The sequence below is a fragment of the Jaculus jaculus genome, chromosome 2 (assembly GCF_020740685.1).
Source record: "Jaculus jaculus isolate mJacJac1 chromosome 2, mJacJac1.mat.Y.cur, whole genome shotgun sequence".
NCBI classification, from domain to species: Eukaryota; Metazoa; Chordata; class Mammalia; order Rodentia; family Dipodidae; genus Jaculus; species Jaculus jaculus.
The window spans coordinates 104,559,373-104,572,344 of record NC_059103.1 but is presented as its reverse complement, the minus strand read 5'-3'; the positions used below and the strand labels follow the sequence as shown (position 1 = coordinate 104,572,344).

Sequence of the window (12,972 nt, the reverse complement as noted above, 5' to 3'; positions counted from 1 at the left end):
TTGGCCTGAAACTTACCAGTTAGTCTAGATAAGCTAGCCAGGAACCACTGAGATCTGCCTTTCTCCATCTCCTCTGTACTGGGATTATAAATAGGAACCTTCATGCCTACCTTTTCTTTGTTTAGTCTCAGGGTGACCTCAAGTTCATGGTGATCCTCCTACCTTGGCCTCCTGAGTGAGTGCTGGGATTAAAGGCGTGAAATGTTTAAAAGTAAAAAGTATGCATGCCTTTTGTGAAGACCAGAGGCAGGTTTACTGTGACACCAGTAAGACTTCAGTTTCAGGTCCCTTCCCTTGTGCTGACCAGTACACAGTTAGCCAGTTGTGAGCCTGAGAATATTTAAGCTTACTTCCTGTGCACAGTGGTCTGAAATGCTCTGAAGTCTTACAGCTCATATATGAAAAAAATCCAGTAGAGGTTCACAGGGTTATAAACAAATCCTCAAAACTTCATTACAGTTTACACAGTAAAGCTGAAAATGCTTCCATAGTACCAATAATACTTTTCAGAGATTGTCTTAGGTGAAAGGCCAAATTATTGTTCCATTCTCTCTATATGGTGTCTGGCTGGCCTTAAACTCACAGCAATCCTCCTACCTCTGCTTCCCGAGTGTTGGGATTAAAGACATATGCCACCACACCTGGCTATTGTTGTCCATTCTCTCTATAGACAATATTATAAAGTTATTACTATATTAGATATAATCTATTACAAAGGAAAAGTATATGAGGAAACATTATAGGAGAGTTTTAAATGGTTAATAAATAATAAGTTACTTTTTCTAATTTTTGTGACATTGGCAAAAGTTTTCAGCTCCAATTTTTTAAACTTTTTTTTGGTTTTTTGAGGTAGGGTCTCACTCTAGCCCAGGCTGACCTGGAATTCACTATGGCGTCTCAGGGTGGCCTCGAACTCACAACAATCCTCCTACCTGTGCCTCCCACGGGCTGGGATTAAAGGCGTGCGCCACCATGCCCGGCTTTTTTTTTTTTTTTTTTAACTTTTTACTGACAAGTTTTATACATGTATATAAAGAACTTTCATCATAACCTCTCCCTATATCTTTTCTTCTACCTCTTCTTCATTTTTCTTCCACTGAAGCCTTTCTTCTTCCCAATAGCCCCTTTCCCACCTTGATGTCTATTTTTTCTCATGTGCTGTGTATGTGACCCGCTGAGTCTAATTAGGGTGCATTGGAGCTACACCACAGAAAAAAATTCCCCTGCTCTCCCAGCAACAATTAACTGCCAATCACCCCAGCGACAGACGGAGACCTCATTCCCTCTTCCACCAGCCATGACAGAATGCTGATGGGCCCAATTTTGTGCAGATAACAGCAGCTGCAGTGAGGTCATGAATGCAGTGCACAGCTCTTCACCCCTTCCACTGACTAACATTCTTTACACCCACTCCTGCACTGCTCCCTGAGCCCTAGAGGGGGCGATATAGATGCCTTATTTAGTTTTGAGCATTCTACAATCACTTCAAAACGAAGCTTCTCAAACCAAATGTGAGAGCAGCCCTGATCTATGGACATAGGAGTCAATATCTAGAGGGCAATTTGATGGTCACAACATATCCACTTAGCCAAACAATAATAATAACTTCTCTTCTAGGGCCTTTGATTTTTCCCAGCCATAGGTTTTTGACTAGGTTTTCAGTACCAGGCATGAGTTCCCTCCTGTAGACTGGACTGAAATCCAATCAGAGATCACTTGGTTACCCCTATAACAATTATGCCACTAGTGCAGCAGTGGGCAATTTTGCCTGGCTGGTTGGTGGTGTAACTCATAGAGTTCTCTGCTGGGTAAGAATGTGGATGACAGTTCTCCTCGAGCAGCCTGCGTGGTACCTTCCAGCATTATGACGGCTGTCCAGTGGGGGAGGGGATGCTTCCCCCTAAGTTCCAGCTTGATTTCTTAGTGTACTGCAGCTGAAGGAAACTGACGTCTTCAGCAACAGCGTCATGCCACCTAGTTCTGCTTGGAGTTCATTAGCTCCAAAATTTACTCTCATAAGTAGCTTTTTAAATTGTATTTTTACTTAAAAAAAACTTTATTTATATTTATTTATTTGAGAGACAGAGAGAGGGAGAGAGGGCTCACCAGGGCCTCCAGCTACTGCAAATGAACTCCAGATACATGTGCCCCCTTGTGTATCTGTCTTAGTTGGGTCCTAGAGAGCTGAACCAGGATCCGGCTTTGCAGGCAAACACCTTAATCACTAAGCCATCTCTCCAGCCCTGTATTTTTATTTTTTAATATTTTATTTTTATTTATTTATTACAGAGAGGAAAGAGAGAGAGGGAAAGAGAGTATGGGTGCACCAGGTCCTCCAGCCACTGCAAATGAACTCCAGGTACATGTGCTACCATATGCATCTGGCTTATGTAGGGACTGGGGAATCAAACCTGGGTATTTTGGCTTTTGCAGGCAAGAGCCTTAACCACTAAACCATCTCTCCAGCCCAAGACTGTCACTCTTTTATTACTATTGTTGTTGTTGTTGTTATTATTATTATTATTTTTTTTTTTCGAGGTTGGGTCTCCCTGGCCCAGGCTGACCTGGAATTCACTATGTAGTCTCAGGGTGGCCTTGAACTCATGGCGATCATCTTACTTCTGCTTTCCGAGTACTGGGATTAAAGGCGTGCACCACCACGCCCAGCCCAGGCCGTCACTCTTATTTATGTGCATACATTTTAAGTTTTACTACACATGCTTTATAATCAGTTAAAAAACAATTAGTATGTCTCAAGGCTTATTTAGATCTGTGCTTATTCAGGGAACCTGGTTTGGTCTTTCCTTCTAGTGTTTCCATTCAGTGTCTTAGTCTGTCTTGGATATGGTGTGCAATATGTTTGTGTTGCCATACTGACTTGATGACTAGTTTCTTGAAGCCCGCTCTGGGTTTTCCATCTTTGCTGCCTTTCATTGTGCTTTGCACAGAAGACAAAGAAGGTTGATAACAGGAAAACTACCAACTTAACCCTACTTTCAACTTTTAGTTCTTTCTTCACACTGACCTGAACCATCCCAATTAAAGGTATTTGAATTCCTACTAAGGACATAGTGTCATTTGTGTCTCTATCTACTTCTGTGGAAGATATGATCACTGTAGGATTCACACAACTAATAGAAGAAAATTAGATTTGGGGACCTTGCTCATGGAAGGCAAGTGCTCTAACACTGAGCTACATCCTCAGCTTTTGGCTTTTTAAGGTAGGTAGGGTCTTGCTATGGAGTCCAGGCTAGACTTGAACTTGTTATCCTCCTGTCCTCAGCCACCCGAGGGTTATGATTACCAGTATTGACCATCACATTAAGCTGGAAGTTTAGACTTTTGTGGAAGAGCTACATGGGAAATGAGGATCATGCATTGTCCCCTAGACATTGCCATGCTTGCCTGGCAAGCTCTGTGTTAGATTTGCACAGACCTTGGATTGCATATAAACTAAAGTGGCAACATGACTCAAGGAGCAGCGCCACCCAGAAATTAACACTCTGAGGATTTACAAATAAGAACATTGGGCTCTTTGCTTTATACTCTGGTATTTCATATGTATTTATAGTACATAGTAATTATTTTTTAAAAGTACCACAAAATGCATAGTAAAAGTTGCCACCAAAATATAATTACTAATAGAATTCTATAATTGCTTCAAACACAGATTTCAGACCCAATGGAAAGGAATCCAAATGATGTGGAAATCTTTTACATTTTAGAATTATGTAAACCAAGTGTTCCTTCAAATAAGCAATCTTCTGACTTAAATAAAAGCTTATGCTGAAATGTTTATCCTGAAATTGTTGTTAAAATGTATTTCAAGATTTGTGTCTTTGTTTAGATTTAATCTACCAAAGAAGAATTCGGATTTTGGCATTAGCTGTATGTGACATTTATTGTAGCTTCTCTTGGAGTTCTTACAGTCTTGTTTTGGATGCATTTGGTAGTGGACATATTTAAACTTATCTGGGAAGTAGTTCAATGACTAGAACTGCTCTGGGTGAACAATTCAGTGCCTACTCTTGTCAAATGTTTTTCATGCCATTGCTTTCAGCTACCAAATAAAACTCTCATACAGAATAGAAGCTTCTGGGGCCCAAAGGGGGAACTATGCTAGTAAAAAAAAATAAATAAGTGTATTAGGAAACAGATATCTTGGAAACCTATGTGGAAACTTCCTTCCACAGGCTCACTTGTGTTGACTTTTTATTGCCCAGGCTAACATTTCATGCCACATGGACATCACAGCAGATGCTTGTGTTTATGACAGGCTCCCTCACTGCAAGCGTAGGACTCATGTGCACGCTGAGTGCCTCTGTCACAGCAGTGACCTGACAAAATTGACATTATCTGTGTGACCCATAGTCCATTCTCTTTCTCTACCACCTGGGGTTGTGGGTCCTTGCAGTTGGCTTTCTCTTACCTGAAAATGGAAAGAATAAAAGGCATATTAGATGAACAACAAAATCATACCATCATATAGCTTTTTGAATCTCAAGGGCTTCATGATAGTAATTAACCTACCAAGTACTGTTGTTTGCCAGGCTGTAGTAACCACATTACCAGGGCAGTTCTCATGATTGGCCTATGAGATGAAATTATTAATCCTACTTTGAACATGAGGAAATTTAGGCTCAGAATAATAATAACGTGCTTAAAAAATCATGTGATGGATCTTTCATTCAGAGAAAAACCAGCAAAAATCTCAAAGGACAGAGCAGTGTCCTAGAATGCTTTTATCTCCATAGAATTGGATAGGGGTAAGGGAGCAGAACTGAATGTCATCTAGACGCTATAAAAGTAATAAAAGAAAGACATTGACTGAAAACAAGAGCTGGCTTATAGAGAAACAGTGATGGATTTCATTCTTTGGGGTAAAAGATTTATTAGAGGTGAGCTAGTATTCCATGGAAGCATGTGGCAGGGTCACCAGGGCTTCAGTTTCCAAGAAACAGAGGGACCTCTTGCTTCTTATAACTTTTGGAAGGGTGGAAAAGTTTCACTCCATGTGACTCAGTCTCAGTCTCTATGCCAGGAGCCTCAGAGGTAATAGATGGGACCCAAGGCCATAACCTAGGCAAAGAAGAAATTTCCTGTCAACACAGGATTGTTTTGCTGTAGCAGGGTTCAGATTGAGATAAGGCATGAAGGCACATAGATAAGAGAGTAATTTATAACTCAAGCTTGCTTCAGCTCAGCTCATGCAACACTGGAACGCTTCTTTTGTAGGGGGGAGGCAGGTGGGTAGAATCTCACTCTGTAGTTCCACACTGGCCTCGAACTCACAGTGATCCTCCTACCTCTGCCTCCCAAGTGCTGGGATTAAAGGCGTGTGCCACCCCGCCCAGTTTACAGTGGCACTCTTAACATGACCACATGTATTCTAACAGATACATAGACTATCTCCTAGGAAAATGATTAACATTGTCATCCACTGGAGAAAGAAATGGGAACTGAGACTTGTGAGTCAGATAAAGGCTGCATTGTACTATGTCTCCTTTTGGATTTTTTAAATATATAAACATACTTACAAATATGATATATGAATGTGTGTGTGCAACATTTTCTGAGGTACAAATATCTAAGAACACACATACGTATGCAAAGATCAATTTGAATTTCCTTGGGACTTTCCCAGATCTTCAGAGATTTGTCAGTTTGAACAAGTATTTGATGGGCCCATGCTCATTCTAAAATCAAGATGTTTTTGCAATCAACTTCATTTTGCTCATGACCATGGACTATAGTAGAACGTATCAGTGGTTTTCCCCCTAAAATGGTCCTATACTTGTAAACAAGTGTGAGAGAGAAAAAATTATAAAAACACTATTTTTAAGGCTATTTTGGCCTAAACTTTAAAAAAATTCAATTCATAAGGTAACATTATTAGTTTGCTAGGCCTCCCTACAAAGTATCACTAACTGGATGGTTTAGCCAAGAGAAATCCATCTTAGTTCCAAGGGTTAGAAGTCTAAAACCAATGTGTAAACAAAACTGGTTTCTTCTGAGAGCCACGAGGAATAAGCTATTCAAGGCCTCTCAGATGACCTCAGCAGTCTTCCTGTATAGAAGACTATATTCCAATGTTTCCTTATTATAAAAGGACACTGGACAGGGTCACCTGAATTACCTCATTTTCAGTTAAGACCTATCTCCAAATAAGGTCGCATTCTGTAGAACTGGACGTTAAGGTTTCAACACGTGACTTTTTAGGACATGACACAGTGCTGTGAACCAGCTGTCTCACCTCCCTCCTCTCAGGGACTTCCACGTGCTCATGCCAAGCCAGAGAGCTTGGTCTCTGGCTTCATGAATAAGGAGAATATTGCTAAGTAATCTTTTAGAGAAAACCTCAGGAAAGGGTCACCCATGGTTTGTCCTGAAGAAAAGTCCTCTTCTCTCCTTTCTAGGTGGTATCATGGCAACCTTACACGCCATGCAGCAGAGGCACTTCTCCTTTCCAATGGACGTGATGGCAGCTATCTTCTGAGGGACAGCAATGATCAGACCTGCCTCTACTCTCTGTCTGTGAGGTAGGTGCTTGAGGACTTCATTTCACTGACTTTATCATCACTCAGACTGACAGATAACAAAAATTCCCTGGTTTGTGTTGGACCATCAAAGTAAAGGATTTCAAACTCTGAATAGTGAGACTGTAAAAATAAAAACAAAAGCAACCTTCCATGCTCCATCCACTAGCAGAAAAAGCATGTGAGAAATAGAGGAGAGTTTGGGAATTATTTAATTCCAACCTGTCACTCAATTGAAAGAACCTGAAACCCAAAGTTGTGGACTGTCTGTCTGGCTTACAACTAATTAGTAATAGAAACAGTACCCCAATCCAAATTTCTGAACCTTGCCCAATGCTCTTTTTAATGTATCTTTCTTCTCCTGGAAAGCCAGAATGATTTGTGACTATACAATTTTCATAGTCATATGCTCAAGTGAGCAATATAAAACTTTATAATGTTTTCCTGTAAGTGGGCTGACTTTTTTTCAAGAGCATCATAGTTACCTTTATATTTCTGGGACAAAACACTCAACCAAAGCAACTGATGGGAGGAAAGGCATATTTATTTTGGCTTACAGTCTCAAGGGGAAGCTCTGTGATGATAGGTGAAAGCATGGCATGAGCAGAAACTGGATGTGATTTCTAGCCACAGCAGGTAGAAGATAGCAGCAAGAATGAGGTAAAAGGCTGGAGACTTGACTCAGTTGCTAACGTGTTTGCCTGCAAAGCCTAATGACCTGGGTTTGATTACCCAATACCATGTAAAGCAAGATGTACAAAATGGCATGTGCATCTGAAGTTCATTTGTAGAGGCTGGAGGCTCTGACACACCCATTCTCACTGTCTATTCTCTTCTCTCTCTGCTTGAAAATAAATATAATTATTTTTAAATAAAAGAAGTTTTTTTAATTTTTTTGTTTATATTTATTTATTTATTTGAGAGTGACAGACAGAGAAAGAAGCAGAGAGAGAAAAAGAGAATGGGCATGCCAGGGCCTCCAGCCACTGCAAACGAACTCCAGATATGTGTGCCACCTTGCACATCTGGCTTATGTGGGTCCTGGGGAGTTGAGCCTTGAACCAAGGTCTTTAGGCTTAACAAGCAAGCACTTAACCACTAAGCCATCTTTCGAGCCCAAGAAGTTGTTTTTTCTTTTTAAAGAATGAGGCAAACTCTGACTTTAGTACCCCAAAGTCCGTTCCCAGCAACATACCCACTGTAGCAAGACTCCACCTCTAAAATTGCCACCAGTTGGGGTCCAACCATTCAGGACACATGAGTTTATGAGAATATGTGATTCAAACCACCACATTGCACTCCTGGCCCTCTAGACTCACAACTATTTCAGGTTGTAAAATGTATTCAGTCCAGCTTTTAAAGTCCCCATAGCTTTTGTTTGTTTGTTTCTTTGTTTTTATCAATCTCAACACTGTTCAAAAATCTCCTGACAGTGGGCCTATAAAATCAAAACACAAGTCAAATACACAAAATTGTACATGGTAGACATGTATACATTCATACTGTAAAAGATGGAATTGGGCATAACAAGAAAAGGTTGAACAAATGCAAGATCTAAAACCAGCAGGGCAAATATCACATCCTGCAGTTCCATGTCCATGTGGGACCCACAACAATGTTTCTGGGATTCCAATTCCACCTCTCCTGTTGAGCTGTCCACAGTACATGGAAGAGTCCATCCCCAGCCAGTAGCTCACCTTGACATCAAGCTCCTAATACTGGTATCTCCAGAATCCCTGGATCTCAACTGCAGTCCAGTTTAGTTTCATGGCTCCATCAGGCATCCATGCATGGACTTCAACAACCCTGTCTTACATCACCCAATTTTTATTTCCAACAATACTGCATTACAAATCCAATGACCCTGTCTTTCTGCGTTTGTTAAACTTCCAACAACAATTATTAATTCAGGAGATGGATAATAAAGTTCACTTTTAGGAGAACACTCCTTCAGCATTCTTCCTTCAGGCCACCTTGTTTCAATAGTCAGTATTCCTCCTGCTGACCAAGTGCAGAAAAGCTGGTCCAGTCCCAGTGGTAATAATCTCAAACAGTTGCAGCTGAACCTGGCTGAAGTCTCCAGTTAAAAACTTTCATTTGTTTCTTTGCAGTATCCTTCTGCTGATACCAGTCCATTTCTCCTAAATTCAACCCTACTTAGGTTCTCAGGACATGGGCAACAAGCCCGTCACACAGTCTTTGACCCTGTTCCACAAAGTTCTCTTCCTCTGATAAGCCAAGCCTCACAGTCCATGGCTGTCCCTACACAGAAGCCTTTTAACTCTCACAAGAATGGTCCATGAAGCTCTGCTTAGAAAACTGCAAAGCATCTTAGTCCAAGATTTCAGATCCTTCCACATTCCTCCCACAAATCAGTTCCAAAAGACCAAAAGCCACATGATCAGGTTTCTAGTACTAATAACCTCACTCCACTGGTACCAATTTTCTGTTGTAGTTACCTTCACCTTGCTGGCACAAAACACCCAACCAAAAGCAGCTTATGGAGTAAAGAGCTTATTTTGGCTTACAGAGTCTCAAGGAGAAGCTTCATAATGGCAGGGGAAAGCATAGCATGAGCTGAGGCTGGACATCACTCCTGTCCCTAGCAGGTGGAAGTAGCAGCAAGATTGAGCTGAGCTCTGGCAAGAGGGAGCTGGCTTTAACACTCCAGAGTCTGTCCCTAATAACCTATCTCTTTCAGCAATGCTTCAAACAAATTGCTACCAGTTGGGAACCAAGCATTCAGAACTCACGAGTTTTAGGCGGATAGCTTATACAAACCACCAAGTGAGGTCTCATTTTCCCACATGATAAGAAAGTTAATCTAGTCCCTGTGACTTGACTGTAGATTGAATGTCCAGTACTTTCATACTTTCTCCTCTCAGCCCCCTTCAACTCAGCTCAGAGAGAGTAACCAGAGCTGGCTATTATTTCTAACTCTCACTTTCAGTGGCATGCAGCAGTCTTCTTGAATTCTTATAGACTAGGCTGGGAATACAAGGATTCCTTAAGTCCTCTATGGCCACTCACCACATACCTCTAAGTACCGTTATATGTCTGCTGTGGTAGTACCTTTACGAACTCTGGGAAGGAAGTCACAGCTTCCCTTCCAGTACAGTTCCTCAAGCTCTGCTAGCATGGTAAGGTTTTTCTTTCTCTTTATAAGGTTCTGTCCCATTTTTCATGCTCTGAATGGCAGTTACCTATGTCCCCTTCCATTGTTTGACTCTCTTTTCTATCCATATAAGATATAGCTTCTGCTTGGTTGGTTTCAGCTTTTATTATTTATTTATTTATGTATTTATGTTTATTTAGGCAGTGTCTTGTTCTAGCTCAGGCTGACCTGGAATTCACTATGTTGTCTCAAGGTGGCCTGAAATTCATGGCACTCCTCCCACCTCTGCCCCCTAAGTGCTGGGATTAAAGATGTGTGCCACCATGCTTGCCTAATGTTGGCTTTTATTTTTCTTTATTTATTTGAGAGAGAAAAATAGGGAGAAAGGGAGAGAGAGAGAGAATGGGTGCCCCAGGGCCTCCAGCCACTGCAAACAAACTCCAGATGTGTGTGCCTCCTTGTACGTCTGACTTACATAGGTCCTGGGGAAATGAACCCAGGTCCTTTGGCTTTGTAGGCAAGCACCTTAACCACTAAGCCATTTTTCCAGCCCTAGTTTGTTTTTTAATTTCCTCTCCATCTCTCTGATAGGGAGGCAAAACTCACCAAGAAAGTACTTTCCTAAATAATTGTTGACAATCTTCTATGAGCTCAAAAGCCAAGAATTAATATATTTGCTTAACTTCTCCTTGGACTCAGGGCTCTGTATTATTTTTCTATGCTCTATAACAAATTGCCAAAAACCTAGTGGCTTTAAAAAAAAAAAAAACCTTAATTATGATGTCACTGTTCCTGTATGTCAGACATCCAGGCCCAGCAGGGCTAGATTCTCTCATTGGGTCCTACCAGAATGAAATAAAGTTGTTGGCTCATTCCACAATTTCCATCTGGACCTTCATATTCTCAGAGTCTTCATTTCCTCCTTCATTTTTCATTTATTTTCTTGCCATTGTAGAACTGAGGTTCCCGTTTTCCTTTTAGCTATCATCCCGGGACCAATGCTCAACAGATAGACACCACTGGGGTTCCACACCTGTGGCCTGCATGGGTGTCTGGTCTTCCTGGCCAGTCAAAGCTTAGCCCTCTGATGTCTTCCTCTGTGAACAAAGGGAATGGAATTCTCTGACTGATGCGTGTGACTAAGTGAGGCCCACAAAGAATCTCATTTTAAGGAAACTGATTTGGGTACTAATGATCTACAAAAACCCTTCACAGCTCCATTTAGAATAATTTTTTGGGGGGAGGGATAGGAGAACTGGACAGATGGCTAACCAGTTAAGGCACTTTCCCGAAAAGCCTAATGACCTGGGTTCAATTCCCCAGTACCCAGGTAAAGCCTGATGAACAAAGTAGTGCATGCATCTGGAATTCGTTTGCAGCAGCTAGCAATCCTGGTGCACCCGCACACTCCCTGCAAATAAATAGAGTAATTTTTGAAAAATGGTATAGGGGCTAAGGAGCTTGCTCAGTGGTTAAAACCTGCTGATCTGAGTTGACCTTCCTCAGCATCTCCACAAAAAAGCCAGATGCAAAGTGAAGCATGTGTTGATTTATCACTACATGCCTGTAGCAATAGCAGAAGAATCCATCCAGAAGCTCCAAAGCAGCAGCAGCAGCAGCAAGAGAGACCTTGTCCCAGAAGATGGTAGAAGTAGGTCAGAGGACACAATGCACTGTGACATGTATGCACCCATTCACACACACATCATTCATGGTCAAACATGCACCCACATATAAACATATAAAAGTAAAAAATAGAGCTGGAGGGATGGCTTAGCAGTTAAAGTGTTTGCCTGTGAAGCCAAAGAACCCAGGTTCAATTCCCCATGACCCACATAAGCCAGATGCACAAGGTGGAACATGCATCTGGAGTTCATTGCAGTGGCTGAAGGCCCTGGTGCCCCCATTCTCTCTCTGTCTCTCTCTCTTGCTCTCTCTCTCACTCTCACTCTTGCTCTCTCTTATGTGAGCTCTCTCTCCCTGCCTCTTCCTTTCTCTCTCTCTCTAAAATATAGTTAATTGAAAAACTTAAAATTAAAATCAATAAAAAAATTTTTAAAATTATGAGCTGGAGAGATGGCTTAGTGGTTAAGCGCTTGCCTGTGAAGCCAAAGGACCCCGGTTCAAGGGTTGATTCCCCAGGTCCCACGTTAGCTAGATGCACAGGAGGGGCGCACGCATCTGGAGTTCATTTGCAGTGGCTGGAAGCCCTGGCGCGCCCACTCTCCTCTCTCTCTCTCTCTGCCTGTCGCTCTCAAGTAAATAAATAAATAAATAATAAAATAAAAAATTAAATTGGTAATTAATTTTTTCCATGAGAGGGAAGTTATTTACTGGAGAATAGGCAATCCCCCAGTATCTACACCACCAAAGGACCTGACTCCTTCTAGCATTCATCACTTGCCACTACTTATTCTGGGAGGAGTGGGGTCTCCTGGAGGTATGGCTAGAAAGAGGCTGGGAACAAACAGAGAGCAAGAGACTTTATTTAAAAATCTTCTTTACTTGAAAACTTAAGTGGAAAACAGCAGACTAGGAAATTTGACATTTGATTTAGTGGGTAATAAAACAGGCAAGGGAATGAAGAGACTGGACTCACATAACTCACTGACAGAGGCTGACTCCTGACTGACTCCCAAATGAGTACGGGAGGGCCAAGGGCAGAAAGAAGCATGCCATCTGTCATCTCTGCTCCCAGACTGGCTAAAGTTATGCTCCTTCGAGTGGTTAATGTTCAAGGTCTCTTTCGGGAAGTTCAAGAATCGGTAGGGAAAATTGTCTCTTTCTTTCACTAGAATGAAAAGCTAAACATTCTATGCAGAGAGAAATGTAATGGTTGCTGGGAAAGGTGAGGTCGGGTTCCCCAGTGGTGTAACCACTAATAAGTTGTCCATTCCACAGTAAGTAACCTTCCAACCATGATCATGCAAACAACATTAATTTAACTCAACAGATTTAAAAACTAGATATGAAAGTAAGATGAGGATAAATGGGAAAGAAGACGGGTGTTAATTGGAGGGTAAGGGGGATAAGAGAGAGTCATTGGAGAGAATAAGATCACAATGCATATAAACATGTATGGAATGTCAAAATTAGCAAAATTTTAAAAAATTAGTGATATTCTTTAAAACTGTGAATGATTTTTTTTTTTTTCCCTGGAGATAGGGTCTCACTCTAACCTAGGCTAACCTAGAATTCACACTGTGGTCTCAGGCTGGCCTTGAACTCACAGTGGTCCTCCTACCATTGCCTCCTGATTGCTGGGGTTAAAAACATGTGCCTGACCCATCATGTCAATGACTGATGGCTGCATATCCTCAG

General features: G+C 41.5%; 1 protein-coding gene across 1 annotated transcript in view; it reads left to right on the top strand.

Annotated features, from left to right (window-relative positions):
• Positions 1-12,972, top strand: part of Dapp1 (dual adaptor of phosphotyrosine and 3-phosphoinositides 1) — a 67,525-nt gene that overhangs the window by 16,300 nt on the left and 38,253 nt on the right. Inside the window, exon 2 of the mRNA XM_004661641.2 lies at positions 6,417-6,539. Coding sequence (XP_004661698.1) covers positions 6,417-6,539 — 123 coding nt within the window. The remainder of the gene's footprint in view (positions 1-6,416; positions 6,540-12,972) is intronic.